The 26742-nt window shown below is 41.0% G+C and overlaps 2 protein-coding genes and 1 long non-coding RNA gene across 4 annotated transcripts in view; 1 reads left to right on the top strand and 2 right to left on the bottom strand.

Moving 5' to 3' along the window:
- Window positions 1–20915, top strand: LOC115360621 (uncharacterized). The gene is made up of 4 exons (XR_003928355.1): window positions 1–159; window positions 10703–10897; window positions 11225–11319; window positions 20743–20915. It is a non-coding gene; the product is annotated as an uncharacterized LOC115360621 (long non-coding RNA).
- On the bottom strand, window positions 9959–16161 carry LOC115360618 (tripartite motif-containing protein 14). Its single transcript, XM_030053621.1, has 7 exons — window positions 15849–16161; window positions 14190–15148; window positions 13913–14008; window positions 12596–12844; window positions 12453–12475; window positions 11149–11297; window positions 9959–10998 (listed from the first exon to the last, which is right to left on the bottom strand). The coding sequence occupies exons 1-7, from the start codon at window positions 16096–16098 to the stop codon at window positions 10457–10459; spliced, it is 2268 nt and encodes a 755-aa protein (XP_029909481.1). The 5' UTR covers window positions 16099–16161; the 3' UTR covers window positions 9959–10456.
- Window positions 18013–26742, bottom strand: part of LOC115360619 (LHFPL tetraspan subfamily member 3 protein-like) — a 41954-nt gene continuing 33224 nt past the window's right edge. For both annotated transcript variants that reach the window (XM_030053623.1, XM_030053622.1), the window contains 3 exons: window positions 22101–22337; window positions 20026–20054; window positions 18013–19642 (listed from right to left, as the gene is read on the bottom strand). In XM_030053623.1, coding sequence (XP_029909483.1) covers window positions 20038–20054; window positions 22101–22337 — 254 coding nt within the window. In that variant the 3' untranslated portion in view covers window positions 18013–19642; window positions 20026–20037. The remainder of the gene's footprint in view (window positions 19643–20025; window positions 20055–22100; window positions 22338–26742) is intronic.

The following is a 26742-nucleotide window of genomic DNA, read 5'->3' as shown; positions in this document are numbered from 1 at the left end:
TTCACCAGTGTGCCTCCTAACCTCAATATGATCTCTGAGACACAATCTAGAAGAGAGATGGCTCACTGTGGAGTAATTTTCTGTGTCATGTGGGTGCTCCATCCCCTTTAGTAGCGTAGTGGCCATCTGAGTTTGTTCATTCCAATGGGAGAGATGAATGTAAGTACAGACCGATTCTTTTGTCCCATAGTCACTGAAGTAAATATTGGACCCATATTTCACAAGCCACATGTCCTACTAACAGTTAGTCAGTCACTAAAATGGCATTTTTCAGAAAAACAAATCAGAAGAAAATGAAATTTGCTCGAGATCTCTGGTTATCTCAGCAGCACAGTCTGGCAAGATCTGGCAACACAGATGTCTCTTCTCTCCATCGGTGCTGAACCACCTCTGGTGTCAGTGCAGTGCTGCCAACATGGCTTTCCTACTGAACAAACAGAATTTTAAAGTCATTTATGTGTGAAACCACAAATTAATAGTTAAAAGTAAAAATAAAATTAGAAATTCAGGCTTACAAACAATGAGGCTAGGAGACCAAATTTATTTTTATTTTGTTAATTCATGTTTGTCAGTATTAAAAATGTTTGTCAGTCAGAGGAAAACTTTGATGTATTGGGCTTTAAATTCATTGTGTAACATCAATAACTCCATCCTTGCTTAATTTAGATAGGTAAGTGGGCATTATGAAAAGATTTAATACTGATTGTTGTTATTTGACCAGAACCTATTAGTATAACAGTAAAATTTCCATGAGGCATAGGTCTATAAAGACTTTGAACTGTAAACAAATTTATAACATTTCTCTATAAACTATAATATATTTTTATATATGAATTTAGGGGCTTAAATTTTGCCACAAGGAATTTTAAGACAGGCGAAGTGTTGTCTTAAAGTTCAGGGGGAAAAACCTGAACAAATCCTAGACGCTGCCTTTCAATAACAATATTAATTCAAGGTTTCTCTCAAGAAACATAAGAAACATAAATAATTCATAAAAACTGTTTTAGAATCAGTTTTTCCTATTTCTGACGTCTAAAACACCTCAAAAATAAGATTTTGTGACTCTCAACCCCAGCTTGTTTGAACTCATCCTGAGCTCTGCCTTTCCCGACTCCTGCCTTATTTGCCTGTGCTGTTTGCTCGTTTTTTGTTTCAGTTAAATTCAGTCATACAGGAAATGTCTTTGTTAAATAATGAGGCATGACTATGGTTTGGACTAGATCTGTTTTTATGTCAGCTGCAGAACACATTTGGGTTCATTAATTGCTTCTGCATATACATATTTCATAGCGATAGATGCAATCCCCTAGAACATAAAACAGATCTAAGCAGGTGGAGCTGGGAGGAGGTGGATTAAAGGGATGCTGTAATGCAGGAAAAGCAGCAGCAGGGCAGGTAGGCCAGCAACATGTCAAGGTAAGCTGACCTGCCATTTAAAAGGCTGCGTTGAATTTAAGAGTGAGATGATGATTGGTTAAATACGAAAAGCGTGCCACTCAGGAACCAGTCAGCTGATGGTACCTGGAATTTTCTGACTGAACTGGCTCTGCTCATTATTTTACATCATGCATCTGCCTCATGCAACCATTTAATATACCCCCTCCATTCTGTTGGTGCATGTATATGTGTGTTTGTAACTGTTTGCGCATATATGCATATATTTGTGTGGGTAGTTTGAAGTAATTGTCAGAGAAGCTGAATATGAGCAGTCATATGAGTCTGCGGCTTTAGCATAATTAATGAAGTGTACTTTGGAGCTGTCTGATTTATAATCACAACAGAAGCAGTGAGACACCAGGGACACAACACCCATACAAACATGATTAAGCTCAGACAATACATGCTCACACAGCGACATTGTGTCCTTGGTTATGAAGTTAGTTGCTTATCAACAGTTCATCAGCCGAGACATGTTTTGGTATCCACAAGTAATAATTTTCACTCTGAGCTACATATCACCACAAAGACAGAAAGAAAAGAAGAATTACTCATGCCAGCTCAGCCAAAATAAATGGAAAACAAAATGTCATGGCTGTCTGGTGATTCAGTGTGCAATGATCAGGCCTTGCAAAATGAACCGCCTACAGTTTTGGACAGGACAAGACAAGATTTGCTGGAAGAGGTGAAAATAAACAGATCAGGACACTAGACCTGAGTCAAATAACCGTCGATAAACTGTACTATACTGTACAGTCTAAGGTGGAGTTTGAAAGACAATCTGGTATTCTCCTCTGTCAATGTCAATGACAATGTACCTGACTATCTATCCTCCTGAGATAACCTCCACACATCTGGCACTCCAAATAGATTGAGAAGGAAGGACCTTGGCAACTAACAGTTAGCCCAGATGTGTTTAGCATAAAGAGACTCAAGAGACACTGGTTAACAAACTGGATGTTGTGGCTAATTGGGCAGCAGGGTGGTGCTGTGACTAAGAACACTGCCCACCAATTTGAGTCCAAGCCATGACAGCAAGCAATATTTCTGCTGATTCATCTGAGTAAGATACCAAATCCCAGCCAGCTCCAGGCGCACTATTCTGCCTCGGACCTTGCACTCTTACCTCTCCGTGGGAAGGGTGAGTGAATACAGTATTATGACAAATAAATAAATGAAATATAGCAACAAGTGGCAATTCATGGGGTCCACGCACCATCAAGGTAATCAGCTGACCACGACTTAAAGGACACAGAGAAGAAGTCTAATATCATTTAGAATAGAATAGAATAGAAAGCTTTTATTCTCAGGCAACAAGCACACATCCAATAAATAAAGAAATTAAAATAAATACTATAAAAAGGATGGATATTGCACTTAAAATGTTGTGTATTACCCTTCAAAATTATGTGAATTAAAAGTTAAAAGTGGCTCAGCAGATGATGGCATTTCTCTATAGTGTGTATTGCTGAAGTTAAGAGTAAAGGCCCAGGGAAAGAAACTGTTCTTAAGCATGTTTGCCCGGCTTTTGATGCAACTGCAGAACCCACAAGAGGATACCAGGTTGTTAAGATGGAGGGAGTGGAATTGCATACTACCGAACTCTCATAATTAAGTCAGGAGGCCACTGATCAAGAGAAAACTCATGCAACTGGTGAGTCAGCTGAGCATATGCAGCAGGTAAATGTGGTTTGCAGGCTGATGGTCAGTTCTACATGAGGGTTAGTTAAGGCAGACAAATGGCACTGAAACCAGCAAGCAAGGCAGGACAGGTAAATAAAGGCACGGAGTAAATCAAGTAAAAAAAAAAAAAAAAAACCTACAGGCCAGACGGGAAGATGATTTAAAATAGGGGTCAGGCATTCACTCAAACTTGTTCAAATGGTACATAAAATCACATTCTAATATACCATACTATAGTATGAATCAAATGTATGCTATAGTCTTGCAGCTACCAGGTTTCATTGCACACAGCAGATGAGACCGTATCCAAATACACGCATTTTAACACGCCCAAAAGCCCATTGTGCACCGCTCATATATTCCACAGCCTTGGTACCAGGTAGAATGAGTTAACCCTCCTGTTATGTTCAAATTTTACTAACATCCCTTATGTTTGGGGTCAATTTGACCCCAGCAGTTTAAACCTCAACAAAATTATTATAATTAAAATTGTTACCAAAGTTTATGTGTCAGGTACTTTAGGTTTCTTTGTTGACTACCTAAATAGTCCTTTAAATAAAACATAACTCCCCCCCACCCCCACTTATACATCCAGTATTCCTATTACACGACTATGGAAAAATATGCAAATCACCATAAAATCTCACTGATTGACCTAAAATTGGAAAGAAATATCTTTTTGGTGTTTTAATGGCTATATATTATTTCTAAGAACAGATTTTTGTTATTTATAACATTTGGAAAGAAAATCAATTTCTATTATCAAGGATAGTAACATGTCTTATGTTCGGGGTCAATTTGACCCCAGGAAAAAGAAACACAACTTCTGAGTGAGTAACCCAATGTAGGCCTGCAAGTGGGTCACATCCTAGTCTTTACAGCTGTCCCCATACACAAACCTCCCCTCTAAGTTTGTCATCACAAGTATATCCCCACCTGATGGTGTTACAAAGGGCTCAAATGCTGATTTTATGTATTGGACATGGCTGACAGTGTATCTGCTGGGGCCTGGAACCATTTTGATGACATTAGCAGCACTGAGTCTACCCTGTTGTTCATGTGGGGAGAGGGACCATGATACCTCTCCATTTTTGGAAGGTAACGTGTCTGCTGGTGGGTGAGAGACAACAGGAGGGTCAATACTGAGGGTTTCATTCTCATCAGAGGATGCCTCATAACCAGGGGCCTCCTCAACATGATCCTCTGTCTCAGACACATTCTCCTCTGTGTCACTTTCACTGTCAAAGAGCTGTGACAAAACCTCACTGGCAGAAAACCTTTGCTTCGCGTTCATATTCAACTGAGAGAGAGCATAAAGTGAGAGTACACAGCGCAACAAGGGAAATGATTTAGAAGGCTGCTGTGCAAGCTTCTATATGTTTGCCCCCCCCCCCATGTGGTGGGAACTATCAATTTCCTCGTGGGAACCATATTTCCCCACCCTCACAGTGCGGGAAATATCGAAGTTCTTGTTGGTATTATGTTTTCCCCTCCCCAATATCTCCCCCCATATCCACCCATGTCAGTGGTTCCCGTACTACTTCAGGTATGGTTATGTTAGGTTAGGGCCCTAGAGCAGAGGGAAGTTTTTTGAAGATTATCAAATTGCATGTTACAGTGACCTCATTTTCATCCAAAACAACCAAAAAAAATTGTGTAAAACGGTGTTTTATACAGCTAAAACAACCTGGGGTCAAATTGACCCCAAACACCACCGATGCGTACAAAATGCATACAGGACACTGAAAACATATCATCATGTGAATTTCATGTTTACCCGGTAGTATCCACTAAATTAGGAAAAGTCATAAAATATGAAGCAAAAAAAATGATGTTAAGTATGTATTTAGAGACGTTAAAAACTGAATGGGGTCAAATTGACCCCAAACATAATAGGAGGGTTAAGCAAATACAAGGGCAGTAGACAAACAAACTAGTGGCTGGATGCATGGAGCAAGTTCAACAATGTGGCAGAAAATGAGCTGGGCTAATTGGGAATGAGTAGCAGTTGTTGGCTCTGTGTGCAGACTGACTACCGCTGTTCTACCAATTATGACAGAGAGAGAGGAGGAAGCAAGTGAGAGGAAGAGAGAGAGAGAGAGAGAGAAAAACTTATATTAATCAGCAATTACTGATAGTTAGGAATTGAGATAAAATTTGGAAGCAGTTGAAAACAAGCCACATTGCAGTCAAATAGGACTTGGCCACGTGGGGATTCAAACCCTGGATCTTTGTAGCCTCAGAGAAGGTGCCTTTCTGAATGCACCACTAGGAAGACATGGTTTTCCTCTCAGCTTCTTACAACTTGAGCCAGTGACATCACATGCATGTTTTTGTCTGTTTAAACTTAACATGTTTACAAAATCAAAATGAAACCACACATCAGAAACCACACATCATTCTGCTGATTCCATGTGTATTGCCAAATATTTTGGTGATGTTTGATCAAACATTTGCTGAAATAGAACATGTTGTGAATACAGTACAAAATACAGTAAGACACTAAATATCACTACAGACCCATCATTAGAACATCATTAGAAAAACTTGATCTCTACCATTTAAAAACATTTTCTCAGTTTTAGAGATTCAGATGTTACTTGAGTTTGCATATTTTGAGAAATAGAGTGATGGACTTCTGAATTGACCATAGGTTGCTGTGAAGCCAATGTTTCTTAAACCTCAGTGACTTTGAGGGAAAAAATCAGGGTCTATCTATGGTGTAAGTTTAATTTTTTTTCCTTTTTTTTTTTTTTTTTTTAAGTTTGGATTGTGAAATCTCACTCTTGAATCAGTCATAACTGATTTTTATTCATCATCTGAAACATGAACCTAGATTGTGTATATCAAATTTTGTTCAAATCCATTATGCTGTTTACACAATAGACTTTTCACATTTGTGCAAAATTTGGTGAAATTTGAACCAAATTTGTAGGAGGGGTAGCGAAAAAATGTTTTTGGACATGCAGTATTGTGGGAAATCTTCTCAGGCACAATGTGATTTTTTTTTTTTTCATGGACAGATGCATCTTCAACAAGGGAATCCTGGATAAAAAAGAATTTTGAATAGCGGGTGAGATACTTTTAACTAAGGAGAATGGAAAGAAAGAACCCATCATGCTGAACAAAACCAATAAATAATAAATAAAGTATGTTCAAGACACTGCAGATATTCTGAGAGACAAGGAGTTTCAATATGTAGGACAGAAGGGGAGACAGAGAGGCACCATAACTGATAATGTAGTGCTGCAGACACATGATGCTGCTAAAGCCCCTTAATCTTCATGTGTTGATGTGTTAATGGTTGGTTGGGCCACTATGCAGAGCAACACCTCTAAATAACAGCCAGACATATGTAGGCAGTTGTACCACATATTTACTTGGCTGTCAGATGTTTAAATACCACTGTTCTTGATGTGCTGGAGTGTGTAACGCACCAAAGAGTACATATAAATGCATTTGAAAATTTTACACTTCCTCCTCTGAATTTCACAGCTCACAGTTCTAATACATGATCATATGAGAATGAATGGTCACAGACAGCTTTGAGCTTTGCTTTTCATTCAGTTGTAGCCTATTTACGTCCATTCAAGTCAGACTGATGGAAAGATACATAGAGGGAACATACAAGTCATGTCTCTCTCTCTGCAGGCATACTAAATTGATCTGCCTGGGGAGTGATAAAGGAAACAATATAGGCACATCAGTCAACAATAGGTTCATCACTTCATTTCTCTCAGATTTCCATGAGGAGTGCCAAGCCTAGCATGTGACTGGGTCAGACACTTGAGACTCCCCTCACCTGAGCTCACAGCTGTTGTCATGCCAACAGAGGATATGACCACGAACCATGACAGGTATGAGTACGGTTCATGCCAACCCAGGATAGTACCTGCACATACTCTGAAAGATGTTTGTCTGGTATTATATAGAAAATATTCACTTACCTTAAAAATTAATTTAATTTCATTTAATGTAAATTAATTCAATCAAAGGCTAATGATCTAATAGAGCAACTGAAAATGAAAAGCAAATAAACAGCAATCAACTAAACCAAACCCTGTAAAAAAAAAAGGACACCTGACAAAGGGCAATTAGTACAATTAATGAATTAATGTTTCTTTTGTATGAACAATGGGAGAGAGGCTAACCTTTACACTGATACTAGTCCAGGATACTACAAGATATTTAGTGTTCAATGTATATTGTGCCTCATGACATAATGGCCCAATGGACTGCAAGGAAGGTCCAGAAATCCCTTTTAATGTGCACACATTCACATGACCCACATCGAATTACTGCACAACTCAGCTTCCAGGCATTCTCCACCAGCTAATGTTTTAGGAGAGTAGTTGAAACTATTTAAATAGCAGTAAATGAGTGAATACAATAGTGCTTGGTGGAATGCTGATGATCTTGCTGTGACTGGAGAAGATGAGCAAACACTGCCTTCATGGCTAATTAGATCAGCATTTTGGTTAATGAACTGCCATCATCTCTTCCTCATAAAGACAACTGATTATGTCTTGAATTTTTGTTAGGTTCTAAATTTCAGTAACATTTTATATCCTGACTGGGCTTTTTTTTTTATTTTTTTTATCTTAAATCTACGGGTTGCTTTCATTTCTTTGGCATTAAATCAAAATCAGCCCCAGATTGATCCTGACCCAGGAGGCATTGTGTGCCTCTAGGCAGATTTTCCCATAAAAGCATGCAAATTGAATCAGCTACAGTTCCAACCCTAGGAGCAACAGCTATCTGTGCTGAGCAGTGACTGCAATTTCCACAAAAGACAGAAAATAAGAGGCTTTAATGTTTGGAAGCCTTCAAAATGGCACGATATATCCAAGTCTGATGGTGAACTTGAAAACGCCTAACCTTTCAACAATAGAGCATAACGTCACCAACAAATAAAAAAAAATCCACTGAAGTGCGACATTGTGTGTCCTCAAGAATATTTTGCTTTAAGGGAAGGCTGGTCACCTACCATCTGTTTGAAAATCTCTCTGACTCTGACCTTAGTCATTTCATGCCATTCCACTTTCCCCCTGACAACAATGAAGAGAGGTAAAAACATAAAATTCAAAAGAGAGCTCTGGCTCAGAACACTTTGCAGAGAAACTCTCTTTGATCTGCCTTAGGGTTTTAAAATGAATAGACGTCAGAAAAAAAGGAATTCCCGGCAGAAAATAATATGCGAGTTATCAGAGATAACTCTCAATCAGTTGGATGGGTAGCTTGATTATAAGGCTGGACTATCGATCAGGAAAGGAAGAAACAGCCGATTTTGTGAATGTGACAGATTTTGTGTAGATACGCAGTATCTACACAAAATCTGCACTTGATGATTGTCTGTTTTAACTGCCTTTAAGACTAAAGTGGACAGGTACAATATAAATCAACTGATTATTTTGCTTACAGCCTCACCCAAAGCCTGCTCATCTGAAAGACACATCCACCTAAGAGGTCATAGCTCTATAGTGCTGTGTCATACCATGTAATTAAGATTTTTTTCTTTACACAACCCTGTGAGACACAAATAGTGGACACAACTACTGCTGCATGGATCAAACCTGGCCTTCAGCTTATAGGAAAGTCGCTCTGATGTTCATATAAGCAATGTCACTCACTAGCTTCAGGTGCATGCATCATCCACCCAAGCTGTCTAAAGCTTTCTACGTTCCATCAGATATTTTATTTCTGGCTGACTGGCACACTGTTCTTTGACAACATAAGCCTCGGATGCTTTAACTTGATAGCAGCTGGCTTGAAAGAGCAAGTAAGAGCCTGGCCGGGGCTGAGTAACCAGCAAATGGAGAGGGAGGGAATATAATTATCTCAACTGTTGCCTGTTCAAAGCCCCACCTCTTCCTCTCAGAAATATCTGGCAGTTGAACTTTTTGTCGCAGCTGGAGAAGAGAGAGGGGGACCTAAAAATGCTTGTCTTTTCTACCTGTGTATCACATGAGGAAAAAATCAAATTTCACAATATCTCACAGACTACATCAATATTGTAGGGATGACTATTTATAGTTAACACACAGGACATTTGTGATAAACAAGCATTAGTAATGTGGATATAAGCAAGCAAGCTGAGGCAAGCAACAGAGCAGCTACAACAATTACAGTACAGCTACAGTAAAGGGAGGCATTCAGAAAAAAATGCATCCCTTTACTGTAATGTGACCTTTTGAACCATGCACATATCCCATATTATGTTAGGATATCCAGAATCCCAGATGTTGCGTAGTCTCATATCATGATATTGACAGATTAGTGATATTTTGCCTGGCTCTATTTGTGAGTATGAAAATGATGGCAGTTGTTGAGTGTTGTGTGGAAAACCTTGCAGGTCATAAGATACTGCACTTCAGACAGCACTGCTCTCTACTTTTAACCCAATTGGAAAATTCGTCTAATCTTTATTGACCAATTAATTTACTTTACTAGTTAAGATCAGCCTAGATTTGTGGCCCTGCAAATGGTCCCTGAATTGCTGGCATGATGGAGCTTGCCCAGTCACCCAGGACTTCATGAACACACCACTTTGAAGCCTTTCAATGACGTCAGCAATACAGAGCCCCATTCATGATAAACGAGCAGCAAAATTTGCAAGAAAGAGGCTAATTTACCATCAGTGATGATTTATGATGCTCTTCATGCTGACTGCAGTGTTTGCTGTCAGGAAAGCCGACATGCTGTGGAGGCAGTGAGTTCAACACGAGTGACACCACACCTGTCACCTCCTGGGTGGGGGCGAAATCATGGCACAGGTGTTTGACACCCACCCACACACACCAGTAGTTCTACGCAGATCGAAATGGCAAGAGTCAAGGAAAAGAGTGATTCAGACTTTATTTTGTTGTTGACACATTTCTTAATGTATTACTGTAGGCAATATGTCATCATAGACTCACAGTATAGCTTAGAGACTGCAAACCCGCATTGCTTTCCACTGCTATCATACACTCCCCATAGAAAAAATAAGCCATTTGTTTATGATTGATCTGAATTTAAAAAAAAAAGAAAAGGTATAAAAGTTCAAATTGCGGCTTGGTGAAAATCATATTTTTGAGGATATGCAATCCAGGTCTGGAATGTTGAAGGTGTAGCTACACATAATTTCTGTAGCACAATTATGAGATGATATAAAAATCACATTGAAGGATTTTTGCAAAGGTGCAACATTATATGTGATATTACTATCACACCACAGCAGGTTTTACAAACTAGAACACTGACTATGAGTAAATGCTTTTAAAATATAAAAAGGCACAGCGATACAGTGTATTCTCTAAAATCTCATCAGACTTCACAAACCATCATTCTATTGTGATCACTGGAACAGTTCGCTGATGGTCAGCTGTGTTTTAAACACATACAAAGCTGGGTAAAGCGGCTCACGGAAACTGTGCTTGTAAGAATGCAGTAAAGCTAGACTGCCCCCTGGTGTCACATTAAAGAATGACAAAATACCCTCATCAAAGTCCAGAAAGACTCCCACCCTCTGTAGCCCCTCTACAGCCACAGGAACTGCCACCTTGTCATGCATAGCTTCCACCTTCTTCTTCTCGCTGCCCAGGCACCAGGACTGTGGGTTGAAGCCTAGGCGGCAGTTATCCTTTTGGCCCTTCCTGCCCATCTGACCTTCACACAGTCCCACTTTCCAGCGGCCCTCATCTGAAGACACCTCCACCTCCCAGTACCAGCGGCCCCCCTCCAAGGCACGGGAGGCCAGGACCTGTGGGAAGGAGGTGAATCGAGCCACATGCTCTGGGTAGGCCTGCTGTAGGTCACTGTAGGTCACTCTCTTGTTGTTTAGAGACAGCAGCAGTTTGGGGTGAGCTGTGTCTGCATCCAGGGAGGGAATGGTCCCATCTGTATACAGTAAGATATTAGACACATCATCAGACTAATTGGATCTGCCACATAAGGGACCACAGAATGTATTCAGTACTTTAGTGTCATCAGTTGTGATCTATCAGTGAGTATAAAGTAAAAAGGTGTTAATATGAAAACATCTCTCACGCAGAAGACTGTAGGGGCCTCTGTCTGGCAGAGAGATGACCACTGTATCCAGACGTTTCTCTGTCCATTTCTGCAGATATTTCAGCCGTGCCTGGTCCACCTCCTCTGGAGCCTCCAGCTCCTCCTCAGAGCTCCCCAGGTTACTGACCCTGAAAGCAAGGAGCAGAACAGGTCGGTGGGCATGATAAATGTTGCACAGATCATTTGTGCTTATTCTCATCACACAGGTAACACTGATGTTGACAGTAACAGTAATTTATCAGTACAGGTATCTATCTATCTATCTATCTATCTATCTATCTATCTATCTATCTATCCTAGATTATCTATCCGATAATGTGCATGACACTGACTCATCTTTTTAACCCACTGAAAGACACACACACTCCTGTGTGTACAGGGGTGCATACAAGCTCATTTACATGCAGTCTGAAAATCTACCCATAGATTTTGAAAAATATCTGGTTCCGCAGATGAAGGTTAATGCAGTTAATAATTGCATACTTTCAGAAAGTGCTCAGTGGACAAAGGGTACACGACCAGATGAAGATTTTAGGCAAAAATGTAAACATCAGAAGTAGGCAAACTGCCACAGCAGCATAACTGCATCATCAAAACACTGTTGGCATCTGCTCTGATGGTGAGAATACTTTGGCGTTATTTAACTGTATAAATAATCAGGGTCTAAAATCCACTGTTCAGTAGAGCCGCTGTTGACAGAACTGAGGTCAAAACAGCTGCTTTCTAAATGTTGTCACAGCCCAGCGATATTCTAGGTTTTGGCCTAGTCTTGTTATTCTTTATCTATCATTGCTATCCTTTCCAGTCATGCCATGCTTTAACATGTGTAACATTTGACCAGTAATAATTACTTAATTTTGTGTGTGTAAAGAAGCAGAATGAACAAATGGCTGTCTACTCGAGCCATGCCTGGCACAAAAAGGCAACACCTTCAGCTATTGCAATGCTGTACCAGGGATTCATGGAGCGATGCTCCAACTGGACCGCACTATTGTTCTGAGTTTAGGTGTGAAACAGTGTTCAAGTCATTTGAGGGTGTTGGGACATAGCCATAGAGTGTGGCTACCCCCCACATGCTGAATTCCAGTTCAGGCTTGGTTACTATGCTCCTGTCTAGGATTGGGTTTGGACAAATATTTGCATCCCGATCTGCACTCTACTTCACATACTGTTTTATGTCAAACACCCTGATAAAATACACATTACATGCCACAGCCTCCAACTGATGATTGCCATACAACTAGGTAGATGTTTAGAGAAATATGTTAACTAAAATTACTTACATTTGGCTTATCTTGCTGTATTCCTATCATGAGAGAAAGAAGAAAAAGATGAAAAAAATTCAAACAGTTTTCAGCAGGCCACATCATATGTTTTAGCAACAAACAAATCAACCAGCTCTGCTCCTCTGAGCACACATGCTCACCATAATGAAGGCCTGGTCCTGGACACGTTTGTCCCCTTTGGCATCAGCCAAGCCCTCCAGAGTGTGCAGGCCTTGTTGGATGGATATCAGAGAGCTCTGGAGATAGCGAAGCCGTTCCTCCAGGCTTCCTAGAGCCCTGCTCTCCTCCTGCACCACACACTGAAGAGCTGACTGCTCCTCCTGCTCCAGAGCCTCTCTCATGGCCCCGTACTGCTGGTGCACCCCTGCTCTTGCCTCACTTAAAACCACCTACAGAGGAGGGAGAGATATTTACACACACAGACACAATGTAATGTAATAACATGCAATGGTGATGCTTTGTTGATCCCCGAAGGCCAGTTTTCTTGACCTTCTATCTTTAGATCAAACTATTTGGCCAGCTACAAAACTCCAGAAGCAGGATGGATACTTCCTGACACAAGGCTGGTTGAAGGACTGTCTCATTAGTCACTAGTCTACTCATGAAACAGAAGGTATAAGTATTGGTAAACCTTCAAGGATACTGATTTAGGATTGCATTGTCTCAGGCCATACAAACTTCATCTGACTATTGTGCTCTTCTTATGATCCCTGATGCATTAATTCAGCAGTCACTGGCTGTAAACATGTTCCAGCTGGAGAAACACTATAAGAATGTCTCCTCAAAAAGACCCATCTATATTTATGTAGTTCATGTATGTATTTCATAGTGATTACTTAAGCTGAGAGTTGTGAGTTTTTTTTCCCCACACAGTTATTACCTTATGGCTCAGAAGTTTTTAGTTTCTTTTTTCCAGTGATTATGACTTAATAACTGAGAACTGTGCTTTTTTTCGTGCAGTTGTGAATCTCACAGTTCTCAAGTATTGAGTAACAACTTCAACAAAAAGTCATAGTTCTGAGTAAAGTCACAACTATGAGAAAAATCTCACAATTGAAATAAAAAAAAAAATCTGGATTATTGAGTCACAATTGCTGATCTATTTTTAAATGTAGGAATCTGTTATGCTCTACCTTATGTTACTGAATGTTACTACTCACAGATACAAAATTCCAGCAGTCAATGGTTGTAAAGAATGTTTCTCCCAAAACACTCGTCTGTATTTATGTAAACTGTACACTACATGTATTTCATATGTTATCATATCACATTCTTTCGTTATTATTTTAATGGGAGCAGTTCATAGTGCTGACGATTTAAGCTGTGTTTTCCAATTTAACACATGGCTCACTAATACTGAAAACCATGACAAGTTTGGTCACAGTAATTGTGATTTTGAATTTTCGCAACATCTATCTAGTATGGATTAGTGGTCGTGGTATGGTCAGCTTTCTTACTTGGAAGTCCTGTTTCTTCTGTGTGAGTTCAGCCAGTGTGATCATCAGTACTTGTTCAGTTTCTTGCAGCTGTTTAATCTCCTCTTTCAGGTTCCCCTAGAGACAATCATGCACAGAACTCATTAAAACCACTCAATCATCTGTTTGCCTCTCTGCACTGCACTGTTCTCACACACACACACACACACACACACACACACACAAATATACACACACCAAACCTGTGTGATTACATTGCAACCTCTTGTAACAAATTTTAAGTATTACATCTTCTTACCCTAAGCTCTTTCTCCGCTTCTCTTATGCTGACGCAGGTGTGGTCGCGGTGGGAGCCGATGACAGTACACACAGTGCACACACACACTGCACACTGCTGGCAGTAAATACGATTCATCTCTTGGTGCTCCTGGCACCTCCACAGGGAGATGTCCTCCATGGGGGCAACAAGGGTGTGATTCTGGAAGACAGGGGAGTCCAGGTGAGGACGCAGGTGCTCTGCACACATGGAGGCCCCACACACCAGGCAGGTCTTCACTGCAGACTGCTGCCCTGTAGTGGGGCAGTAATGACAAACAACTGGGCCATTGCTGGTGCTCTCAGGCCGGGTAAAAATGCCACCACGCTTCGGGGAGGCTGAGGTGGCTGCAGCATTTTTGGCGAACATCCGTGGTGGCCAGCTGCCACGGTACAAGGGAGATTTTTCTTTTCCTGGAGTGGTAACACCAGGAGAGTGATTTGAGCTGGCTGTGGAGGCATGTGTCTTCGATGATTCATGGGATTCTGTCACTTGTGTCGCTTTCCTGGGGGTTACACATGCAGGTGCATCACATGTATCAACTTCACTGGAGCCTTCAGAGTCATCGGATGTGAGGGTGTGCTGTGATCCAGGCTTGTTCTGCGGGATGGAGATGTCTTCAGGCACATCACTTGTTGTGGCTACATCACTGCCAGAGGAGTCGGTAGATGAGATGCAATCAACATCATCAGGTTGTACAGATTCTGGTATCTCTGCTTTCTTGGATGCCTCTGCATTGGCTGACTGGCTAGGTTGATCTGACGGGAAGGTGGTGGAAGGCCCAGGGTCAGTATGAGCTGGAGACTTTACAGTTGGTCGCTTTGTGACAGGTTGCTCTGAGACAGGTGCGCTGGCCTTTCTCTTCCCCAGGAAGCGGTTGGGGAGGGACGGCCTCCTCAGGTTCCAGCCAGAAGTCCCGACTTCATCCCTGCTAGATGTACCTTGAAGTAAAGAATTATACACAAAGCAAAACTGATCAGCCAGCTTCACATTAACATAAATGCACCCAACAATCTTCTGTTGCTGGCCACTGAGCAGCTCCAGTGAAACAGTTCAAGATCAAATGTTTTTGCCCAGGGTATCTGAACAATAGTTATTGCGGGAGGCCATAGTATTACTCAATTCAATAATTAAATTTCCCTATGGATGTATACTCAGCTGCTGTGGGAATGTGAATCAGCTACCATCTGGTCACAAGCCCATGGCTGGCACAGAGAGTTAATTTATTTATTTCACTTTGGATTGACTGAAACAGCAGCAAAAAAAGTGTTATTGTTGGCTACTTTGTAACACTGTATATCAAGTGTGTGGCCATAAACCCTTTACTGTGAGCCTTTAAAGGATCCAGAGGGAGGGACCGTACCAAAATAAGGAATAGCTCAACTTCATTCGTATCTAATGCACAGAAATCCCCCAAATAGTAAATATAACGGTGAAGTTATTATGACAGGTTTCACTTCCACTCCACTGTTATCTCCCCAAAAAAGACAGCTTACACTAAACGTAGCCTGTTACTGAGCCATGAAGAGCAATAACCTTATCAGCTGGGGGGTGTGGCCTGTAATGTCTGTTTATGCGTGTCTTTTTGCATGAAAATGTGTATGCGCCCCTGCTGAGGGCTACTACATCAGTGTAAGTTACCTGCGGTGCTGTGAAGGTGCGCTCGTTGACTCGGAGGGGATGGCTGTGTCCCGATGCCCTCAAACGGAAGGGTTTTGTACACTGTTTTGCACCTAAACTCGGGACAGTGGTACGGCCCGTTTGGAGAGACGCTCCATAAGTCCCCAATACAGCGCTGGCAAAAACGATGGTTGCATTTCAGGGTGACGGCGTCCCGCATCAGTTCATGGCATAAAGGACACGCGGCCGGGGTGTCCAGAGAGGCACCCATTTTGATAATTATTTTGTCCCGATCTGTTTCCGCAATGCTAAGAGAAACGATCAAGCCAGGGGCGGAGCTAGATGTTTGAATTACGCTCCCCCTCCCATTGGCGTATGTCCTTAAAGGTACAGTCAGTGAATTTTTACTTGAAGACAGTGAAGACCCACTGCCGACAGATATTTTTTTTTATTTTTAATTTATTTTTTTATTTATTTTATGTGTGCCACAATTGCAACTTTACTCAGGAACCCCCCCCCCCCCCCCCCCCCCCCCCCCACTAATTGTGGATTAATAACTGAGAATTGTGAGTTTTTCTCCCAGTTATTACCTAATAACTCAGAATCAAGTTTTTCTAGCAATTATGACTTAATAACAGAGAACCTTGAGATTTTTGCTCACAATTCTGACTTAACTGAGAATTGCTTTTTTCCCTCATAATTGAGAATCTCACAATTCTTAATTGTTACACAACAACTGCAAGAACAGGTCACAATTATGAGTTAAGTAATGTTTATGAGAAAACATCTCACAATGTGTGACAAAAACTCTAACAATTATTATTCCCAATTATTAATAATTGTTAAGTCACAATTGCTAGCAAAAAGTGTAAATAGTGTTGTGAGGAGAGAAAAAACATTTTTTTTCATGTGATGGGAATGGGCATCTATAGGATTACCAAGAACATGTGCTTACATGCACATATGATTTATTTTTATTTTTATTTTTTTTTAAGAGAGGTTCATGGTTCACAACAGAAATGCATTGCTGTCCCTACCTGTATGAGGTGTGATAACCACTCTGTCATTAGGCCTTTGTGAAATTAATAAAATTGTGGCAATATTAAATTATTCCCAATTCTCGAAACCCCTCAAGACCACTGGAGGGCCTCAGACCCAACACTCAAAACCACTGCACTTTGCTGAAAAAGATGGACTGCACTACTCTCCTCATGTCTCTTAAACACTATAGCGTCAGATGTGGAGAAAAGGCAAAAATGTGGTATTTTCTTTTCTTAGTTCATTTCCACCCGTGGCATTCTTTTCTTTATGGTGGTCCAGACATGTGACTTGGATAGCAGACCTATTGTGATGTGTGAGTGGGGGTTAATCTCTCATAATCTCATAGAGGGTTTATCTCTGAAAAGGACCGCACTGCCTGCATTATGTTGCCTCGAATTGTGGAGTGAGATTCGTACCACCAGACAACCGAATTTGAATAATGTCTTTTAACTCTGCATGTGATCATTGAGGTTGAACATTGAAAACACTGAAACTTGTATTAGCTTGTTTCAAATTTAGTTTCAATTTTCATATAAAAAAAATGCCTTTGCATACTCAGTCAAGTCAAGATCCACTCAACCTTTTAAAGGCATTATTTCAAATTCACCTGTTGAAAAGCTTTCAGACTGGCAACATCTGGCCAACCACCAAATAGGTCAGAATGTTTTTTTTGTTTTTACACTCAATATCTCAAACAGAATCCAGTTGCCTTTTTTAGGGTTTGAAATCAGGTTAGTGTAATCCAATTCCATTTCCTCACACTATTGTTAGAGAAATGCAAAATTATCAAGGTAATAGCTACTGTATGAAGTCTGTAATGATGGCCGCTGAGCTCGTCTCAAATATTTGACTGCTAAGTAGTAGTAGTAGCCTGTCTCACTTATAATTAACTCTTCATTAAGGCAAATATACCTCATACAGTGTCACTGGTTTTTCCAAGTGACTTGTGTGTTGTTATTTCATGCTGTTTTCTTCTGAAGTAGGTCAGAGTAAACCACTCTGTTGTTGCTCTCCCTTTGGTGATACAACTTCCTTCCCCACACAGTGTGTTTCCTGTTGCAATAAGCAAATAGTGTGAGTCAAACTCCTATCCCACATGCATGTTGGCCCTGTGAAAAAGATCAAACCAAAACAAAGCACAGCCGTGTTTTACAGTGAAAACCTTTATTAAGTATTCATATATTCTTAAAGGAATCTCTTTCTTTGCTGTCAGGTACCCTCCTTTCCCATACTTGCTAATTGTTTGGTATCTATATAATGTCTATTTTCACAGATACATATCCAAAGGTGAGGCTGGGACAGGCTTTCCTAAACTATTAGCACTGTTGTTCACTCCTCCTTCAACTGCACGCCTTCTTTTCATGAAGGAGGGATGAGACGACAGTGACCACAGATAACACTTCAACGCCATACTCATTACCCTGTATGTCCCAACAAAAGAGAGTGAGAGAAAGGGGGAGAGGGAGAGGGGGAGGCAGAGGCAGAAAGAAACATGGACAGAGAGCAAGAGGACGAAGACAGAGACAGAGAAACTTAGCTACACAACAGGACAGGAATTGTGTGAGGCTGCCATATTGGTTCACTAGCCTAACAAACTATTGCACGCAGATTGACACACATGCACACTAATACATTCACACTGACACTCATTTATGCACACGCATACACACACACACAGACACACGCATTCAGACGCCCATTCATCCAGCAGCTACAAGTTCTGGAGCAGACAGTCCTAATAGCCCCCATCACAGTGTCGATACCACAGACTAAAAAATATTAAGATTCTTCTCAAACTGAAGCGCTGTGCAAAGGTAGCTAGCCGGGCATTGAATGGAATTAATTAAAATTCCTGGAACATCTTTAATATTCACTGTACATATCAACTTTGTAATACAAGTATTTTGTTGTTGTTGTTGTTTTTTTTTTCTTTTTTTTTGGATCATATTCATATTCATTATTTTTGGAAAACAGTCTTAAATATCTGCTCTAGTAAATTAAGAGGAACAAAGGGGAATATGAGCAAAAGGAGGAGGAAAACTTTCATTTTGTTAGCTTACATATGAAACACAATAGAGTTACATCAACGAAATATTATCTGAAAATGAGTAGTTTCTTCTTTTGAAAACATGACACACATTCAGGCGGTGGTACACATATCTAAGTGTTAACATAGCTGAATACTTGTAATTACAGAATTTGTTAATGTATAGTCTATAGGTATGTAAGTGTGTGTGTGTCAGTGTGCATGTGTGTCTGTGTGCATGTTACAGGGCGTGTAGATACATCATGTGTTTTTTCATGTGAGCGAGTTAGCATCTGTGCATGTGTGTGAGTGTGTGTGTGTGTGATAATGTATGTCTGTTGCCTTGTCTGTGCTCGTAGGTGTACAACTTCAACCCTGTGTCTTCTCAGGTAGGTAGTGGGTAGTCCTCACTGCTCAACGGGACAATAACAGTCTCAGCCCCTGCCATGGTCTATGCAATGTTGTGCAAGGGTTAGCTCTGTAGACACATGGGGTTATCAATTCACTGGGTTCTGTCTAAGTGCTGGGGGAGAAGCCTATAGACGATGTGTAGGGACTGTGAGCAGGGTGGATGACTTCAAGGACATATTACATTGGGTTTGTGATAGTTAGGTAAATGTGACAGGCTGGCTTATTCCATAGAATTAATCGATTCCTCTCCTCCACAGCACTGGACTGCCTCCTTCCTTTAAAATGATGTTGAGGGACTGGTATTATTATGAAAACAGACACATGGAAATTCAGGAACCTGAGAGGGAGAGAGAGAGAGAGACAAAGAAAGGAGGGAGTGATGCGCGAGGCATGAAGGGAGTGGAGGCTCGGTGTAAATCAAATTGTTTATGCCCTGACAAATTTACATTCCAATTACCCTGTTGTATAGTCCATGGGGACACAAATGACATTTTCATGCCTATCAAATCTTGCCAGTCTATTACACTGTCCATGATGGTTTACATAATGAGGGATTGGAATACAAAAAACAAGCAGTAGGCTGATATCTGTGTTAGACTATAAGTGGATCTAAAAAAAAAAATCCATCATCATCATCATCATTGTCATCATTATCATTATTATTACTATTCTGATAATTATAGTTATCAGTGATAACATAACATTTTTTTCATTACTTACCTATGGATAAGGTTAGGCATTCCCTCCCTCTGCAGGAATGAAATAAGGGAGAGAAATGTAAAAGAGCTGTAACACACTTGTCAAGGTCATGCTATTTTAAACCACAGTGCCAAAATCATGCATTGTTCAAAGTGACTTCTTGTAGAGCAGAAAGAGGCCACTAGATGGTGCCAGGGATGAGCTAATTGCCAAATAACTGGTGAGCTACTGTCTATAATGAACTATTAATGAATGATGGATTCTCCTGCACCCTAAAGACACCAGTACATAATGCACTTTATGGACTAATAATGCTACTTATAATCCATTTTAAATTTCCTCTTGTGTAACACTGTTGTCATAAGTGTATCCCACTTTTTTCCACTGAATGTCCCCGGAGAGAGTATGAGGAAAATGCAGTATGCATGTGACTATTTTGAGAGAGTGGCATCATCACCTGTTGTATTGCTTTGTGAGGAGAGCCTTACCAGCCCTCTCTCCAGCTGGAGACAGTTACATATGGCACCACAGTCATGGTTTTCTAATGTAAGTCACATGTGTATTCACCATGTATGACAGCAAACTGGAGAAACATCTGTTCGTAATTAACCATGCCACAGCCAAAGCCCTCAGCTGCATTTAACATGTCTGATCTCTGTCCTGATCTCTCTGTCTCCTGTTGTCTTAAATTCCTTTCTATCCCTCTTTCCCATTCACTATCCCCACCTCCCTTTAAAGGGAATGTTGGCTGCCCATGCCTGTCTGGTTCCATTACAGCCTACAGGACGTGGACATACTAATCCCATTCCCCACCGGGACACACTAAGGATACACAGCAGGACCGAGGCTTTTCTACAGCATCTCACTGAGTAGCCCTCTGATAGTGATGCAGAATTATGCATGGACAGCAGCATAGGCAAGGCCATTTCCATGACTAAATCATGTTTCCTGACTGCATGGTTAACCTTTGCTAGGAAGGAGAGGTGTGATGGTGGCTGCAGGACTGTGGGTCTTATTCTTGAAGGATCATTGTGCACTCATCATATCAGGTTTTTTGCAATCTAGCAATCTATGTTTAGCTAATGTGTCAAATGTGATTTGTCTGATCAAGTCTACAGTAGGCCAATGTGAAAATGAGCACATGTGGTTGCTCTTTTACTAAAATGTTCTTTCTTTTGTTTTTTCCTTTAGGAGTCCATCGCAGTATCATCTCAAAACTATTACATAAAAATGCTGCAATATGCTATATCACACTCATTACCCCAAATTACGCTCAGGCAGTACCATATGTTAAACTCAGCTGTACAATAATGTTTCTGAATTTAGTCTCATGTTTATTTGTGAGCAGCATCAAATCCTCATGAAATATAAACATTTACATTCATTTACATCATATCATATATCATATCATATCATATCATATCATATGCTTTGGTGTGTCGGTCTATTCATTGAAACTGAAATCTCATTTGCTTAATCTACTTTTGTCAGCCCAATACAGTACAAAATGTGTCGGGAGTGCACTTTTGGGGCAATCCAATTGGCGCCATTGAGCCAAGCAACACTGATCAATTCCACATCAGTGACTGTGAGATTAATTACCCACTACAATAAACAAGATTAAAAATTACTGGTGGTTCAGGGGAGTCAGTTTTCTAATCCTTCCAATTCTAGACGCATTCACACTACATCTAGAAAAATAAATAGAATTACTTTATTGTCATTGCATACAAGATACAACAAAATTGTATCTTGTATCTACAAACCAATCAAAATGTTCATGCGGTCAGTTAATCCATTCAAGAAATTGTACTGCAAGTCTTTAAAGGCAGTGAGGTGGCCTAGCGGTCAGCAAAGCCATCCTTCAAGAACAGTACTTGTATGGTGCCAGCTTTACTGGACTAAGCATATGAATCAAACAACCATTTTTTAACCAAAAGGTTTTTTGCTTTTGCAGATTTTTTTTTTTTTTTTTTAGCAAATGGGCCTTTGATAGTGTTAAAGGAACCCTGGAAACCTTGCTGGTAGGGGGAAAGTGAAAGGAAAGTTTCCAGATGATCAAACAGCATTAATAAAGTATTTCATTGCATTCTCACCCTTGCTCTCAGCCAGCAGCTCTTCAGTCATGAGTCCGTCCTGTCGGTTCCCCAAGACAAAGGCAAGGAAGGAAAGGATGAGGGCATCTAGGATGCCCATAATAGCCAGGATATAGGCCCAGCGCACCGAGCACGCCCCCAGGCTGTACTTGTCTGTCTGCTCCCCACACATCCGCCGAACCTCGTCGCTGTCCCAGCCATCAGGATAGATCATACAGCCGAGCACCAAACAGACACCTGGTGGGAGGAGGGACAAGGATGGAGTGAGTGAGTGAGAGAGGAGGGTGGAGGGCGAAGAAGGTGGTGACAACAAAGGAAGAAGTAGATGAAAGGTATGGAGGAGGACAGCCAGGAGGAGGGGAGGTAGGAGAGGGAAAAGTAGGGAAGAGGATACAAGTGTAACGAAAAAGAGGTTGGGGAAATGCAGTGTAATAAATGAGGTCAGGGATAATGAGATTTTTGGAGGAAATGAAAGATAAAGAGAAAAAATGATCACTTAAAGTGCTTTAAAAGTCTATTCCCTTCCACCCTTCTCTATTTGGAAATTTCAGCATGTTTCCCATGCATTTATCAAATTGATTTTCATTCTCTCCCTTAGACTGGAAATAACTGCCGAGACAAGCCATGTGTCAGCGGAAGAAAAAAAAAAAAAAAAAACAGTAAATAACAATAGCAGTCAACAAACCTCAGAGAGAGTCATAGGCAGAGACAAGAGCAGCACAAGTTTTAGAGTGTTTAGAGTGTTAATTGGGCTGATTATGTGAATGATCCTCCAAGTCTGCAAGGCATTTCCTGTTAACTCACATCCCAATTGATGGACAATGATCTGACAGGCAGAGCAGTTTTGTTACATGACTTCATTGCCTTTTTCAGAGAAATGATGAGGGATCATGCACAGTCTTGCAGTGTGGAATTTGTCTTTCCCCTCCGCCCCCATCGTGTCTCTCTCTCTTCAATATTAACCAGTAATTCCTCATTCTCAGCTTCTGCCCAACGGGTAAAATCTCTCATCTTCAATTTGGATGACGTTGTTCTCTGAGGTGATGCTGCAGCAGAACAGCACAAGGCCTGGAAAAGGAGCTGACTGCACAATTACCCAGAGTGCATTGCACATTAATAATAAAACAGACTCCTCACTTCCTTATCCCTAAAACTTTTGCTAACAATTTTTTCCTTCCCAGATGGTGTTTGTTTGTGTATTATTAGGGTTTATGGATAAACGAGAGTTTTTCTGCTTATGAGTTTGTTGCCCATGTGTTCTGCATCTCTTATGAACTTGCTTACTGCTCTCTTTTAACAGGAATCTCACTCATTTGTATGTTTTCCCCTTCCTGTACACCCTGTACACATGCAACTTCCCTTCCTCTACTCCTCCTTAACCTCCCTCTACAGTCTTAAAACCAAAAGTGAGAACAATCTTGCTTTATTCCCAAATGCATATGCAAGCTGACCACACATACACATTAAAGCACACACACTGCGGCTTGTTATGGTAACGCTGCGGTCTTTAAAAGCCCTAAAAGACATCAGTGGGTAGAGAGAGGGAGAGAGGTTCAGTGAGAGGAAGTGAAAAAGAGAGAAATTCCAGAGCGCAGAGGTATGCTGCAGACAAACTGCATACCTAACAGAGCAGAGCATCCCCTAGACTCCGCTCCTGCCTCTCCCTCTGGCTCTTCCTGTCAAAACAAATTCGTATGCACACAGTGGTTCAGAGAGCAGGGGCTCAAGTAGGTGTTCTGACTCAGATGGATGGCTGAGAGCACTGAAACCTCACTGTAGTTCAAGTTCACAGAGTCATATGAACAATTCTACCACAGATATTTACCAGAGGAAATTACTAGTATTTCTTGTATCACCTCACAGCCATCTAAGCAGGCAACAAGTGATAAACAAGACCAAATAGTGATGAGTAATATGCAATAACATACGATCACTGTGAATATGGCTTTCTGTGTGGGCTTTTGATACTGGCTGTCCTTTGAGTGGAGCTGTCCACCCTGTCCACAGTGCTGAAAACATCTGCCTTCAGGCTGTTGTGTTATCTGCTCATCTCCAGGGGGAGCTGTCCATGTGCTTTGTGGGTGCTGCTCACTGGGGGTGTGGCGTCATGGGAAATCATACACTGTGGTGCATGGGTGGAAACCTAACTTTTCCCCAGTATGCCAGGGAAGCATTTTCCTGAGAATAAATTACTGCCACCGCTATTTGTCTTAGAACTGTAAATCACAGGAGTGTATGTAACAACATGAACTGAACAGAAAAAAACTACACACCATTAGATCTTCTGTGAGGTTATAACTACAATAGCATACACAACATTACTATTCCCCCCCTCTATCTGCCTTTGCAATAAATGCATTTATTGCAAAGGTAACAAAAGCTTTTACAGATCCTCTTGACTGTCTGCTCCCCTGCTCTGGCTTGAATCAGTGCCGACATAAATTTTACATTGAGGCCCAGGAGGAGAGAGGAGAGGTGCACAAAACTCTGGAGCAGGTGAGACAGAAAGAGAAAGAGAGGAAGGAAAAGCAGAAATAAAGGAGTTATATGCACATACAGCGGTGACAAATGCTGATAACACCAGGGGAGAGAGACTGAAAGGAAAGAAGAGAGATGCGAGAAGAGGAAAAATACCTGTCAAAGTCATGGCAGAATACTATAAAACATCTGCTACACAGCCTGCCTCTGCAGATGAACATCTCTGAGGGATGCACTGGCCAGGCTTACACTAACAGAGGGTGCTACATATGCCACTCCCGTTTCCAGAAACACCATGTGGTAAGAAGAGGAGCACATGTCCCCTCAACACACTGTAGCAGTACGCTTGGAGTCAACTAATCCAAAACCACAAACAACACAACTCAGCACCTGCCAGCAGCCCCTTGCCAGCACAGCGCTGCATCCACTTACATAATCAGGAGCTTAATCAAAATTCACAGAGAAAAAAACAAAATGTAGCAAAACAAACAACTGCTATACCACCAATACAAAGCTCCACCCATGACAATAGCACCTGAGGAAGAAAGGAAGGTTGACTTAAGTTTTTTTTTTTTTTTTTTTTTGCTGAGGAAGAAAACTTAAATAGATTGAACAAATGCACAAAGCTATATCTACAATGCAAATCAGTAGATAAACAAAGCAAATTAAATTTGTTAAAAACTCACTGGCAATGTTCCTTGACACTCTGGGTAAATTTCAATGTTTGGTGGTAGATTTCTGTTATTATTACAGCTATCTGGCAAAGCGTAGATTATGTCAAGTCACACTGAGGTATATGCAATGGAGTTGCAGTAGAGTTTGATAGCAGAAAGATTTTAAACTATAACATCAATGGGAAAACAGGTTTTGATGCCAGTCTGTCAGAATCAAAGACCTTTCTCTCTAGACTCCCCATTTTGCAGAAATATCCAATAATCATACAGGGAGAATTCCATCACAGAAGAGGAAGAGATGGAAATTTCTCGTCTGGCAGTAGGCTCTAGAGAGCAAAATGAAATGCAGCCAAAGGAAACTGTGTTTTGAGTAAGGGGCATGCCTCTTGCTTTTTCTCGACATGAAATATTCTTGGTCTCTTGCACTTACTCAACCTCAATTACTAACTCTCCCTCCACCTACATGTTTGACCCACAGCTGAATGACACATGCTAACACTCCTTCTTTGGGGGCTGTCCAAAGTCATTTTTGATTTTACCTTTACTGTAATGCTGCACTTTACATCCAGAAAAAGACATCACTTCTGCCATATCTAGATATATGGATATCCAAAATCCCAGGCAATATCTAGTTTCATATCACAGTGTTGATACAATATTGATATATGTCCCAGCCCTGTGACTAAATAGTGTACATTTTGATATTTCAGAAATCTAACAGGCAGGTTGACCACACAGAGGCATGGAAATGATGTCAGAGGGTTTTGTGTCACTATGAGGAAGGAGACAAATAAATGTGGCTATAACCTAATTCCATTTTTTTTTCTATTCCCAAGATTTACACAGTGATATATATCAAAGTATAACAGTTAATTCACTTGGCAGTAATAAACATGCTTGTGTTTGTATGTATGTTCATTCAACTGCCCACAAGCACTGTAAATAAATATTTATCTCTTCTGTCAATTAGCATTTGAAACAAACTTTTTGCTGCAGTAATAAATGAAACGCCCCAAATCCTAGCATCAGAAATAACAGCACACCTGACAGAATGCAGCTGTCAGTCGGAGAACAGACATGATATTAACTGACGGCATTATCCTACCCTTTCAGCTTTGCCCTTCTCTCTGTCTCTTTACTGTTCTCTAGAGAGCAGAGGAGGGCAGAAGACAGGCTTAGAGCGAGAGAGGGACAGAGGGAGAGAGAGACAGAGAGAGAGAGAGAGGAGAGACTAAGGACGAGAGAAAATGAGAGAAAAAGAGACACAGAGAGGAGGAGGTGGTGAGAGACAGAGCCCATGTGTGATGCCATGCCACAGCCCTGTGTGTGGCCCCCAGCAAGTACCCAGCACCATGCTCACGTCATGAGCACTGGCTACCATATGCTGGAGCCCCTCGGCTGAGCTATTCTCAGCACATTCTCGCTCTTTCTCTTCCACACACACACGCACACACACACAAGCGCACACACGCACACAGCACACACCTCTT

This window comes from Myripristis murdjan, chromosome 6 (genome assembly GCF_902150065.1).
Source record: "Myripristis murdjan chromosome 6, fMyrMur1.1, whole genome shotgun sequence".
Classification (NCBI taxonomy): Eukaryota; Metazoa; Chordata; class Actinopteri; order Holocentriformes; family Holocentridae; genus Myripristis; species Myripristis murdjan.
Note: the sequence above shows the minus strand (reverse complement) of the source record. Positions and strands in the feature narration are given on the sequence as shown.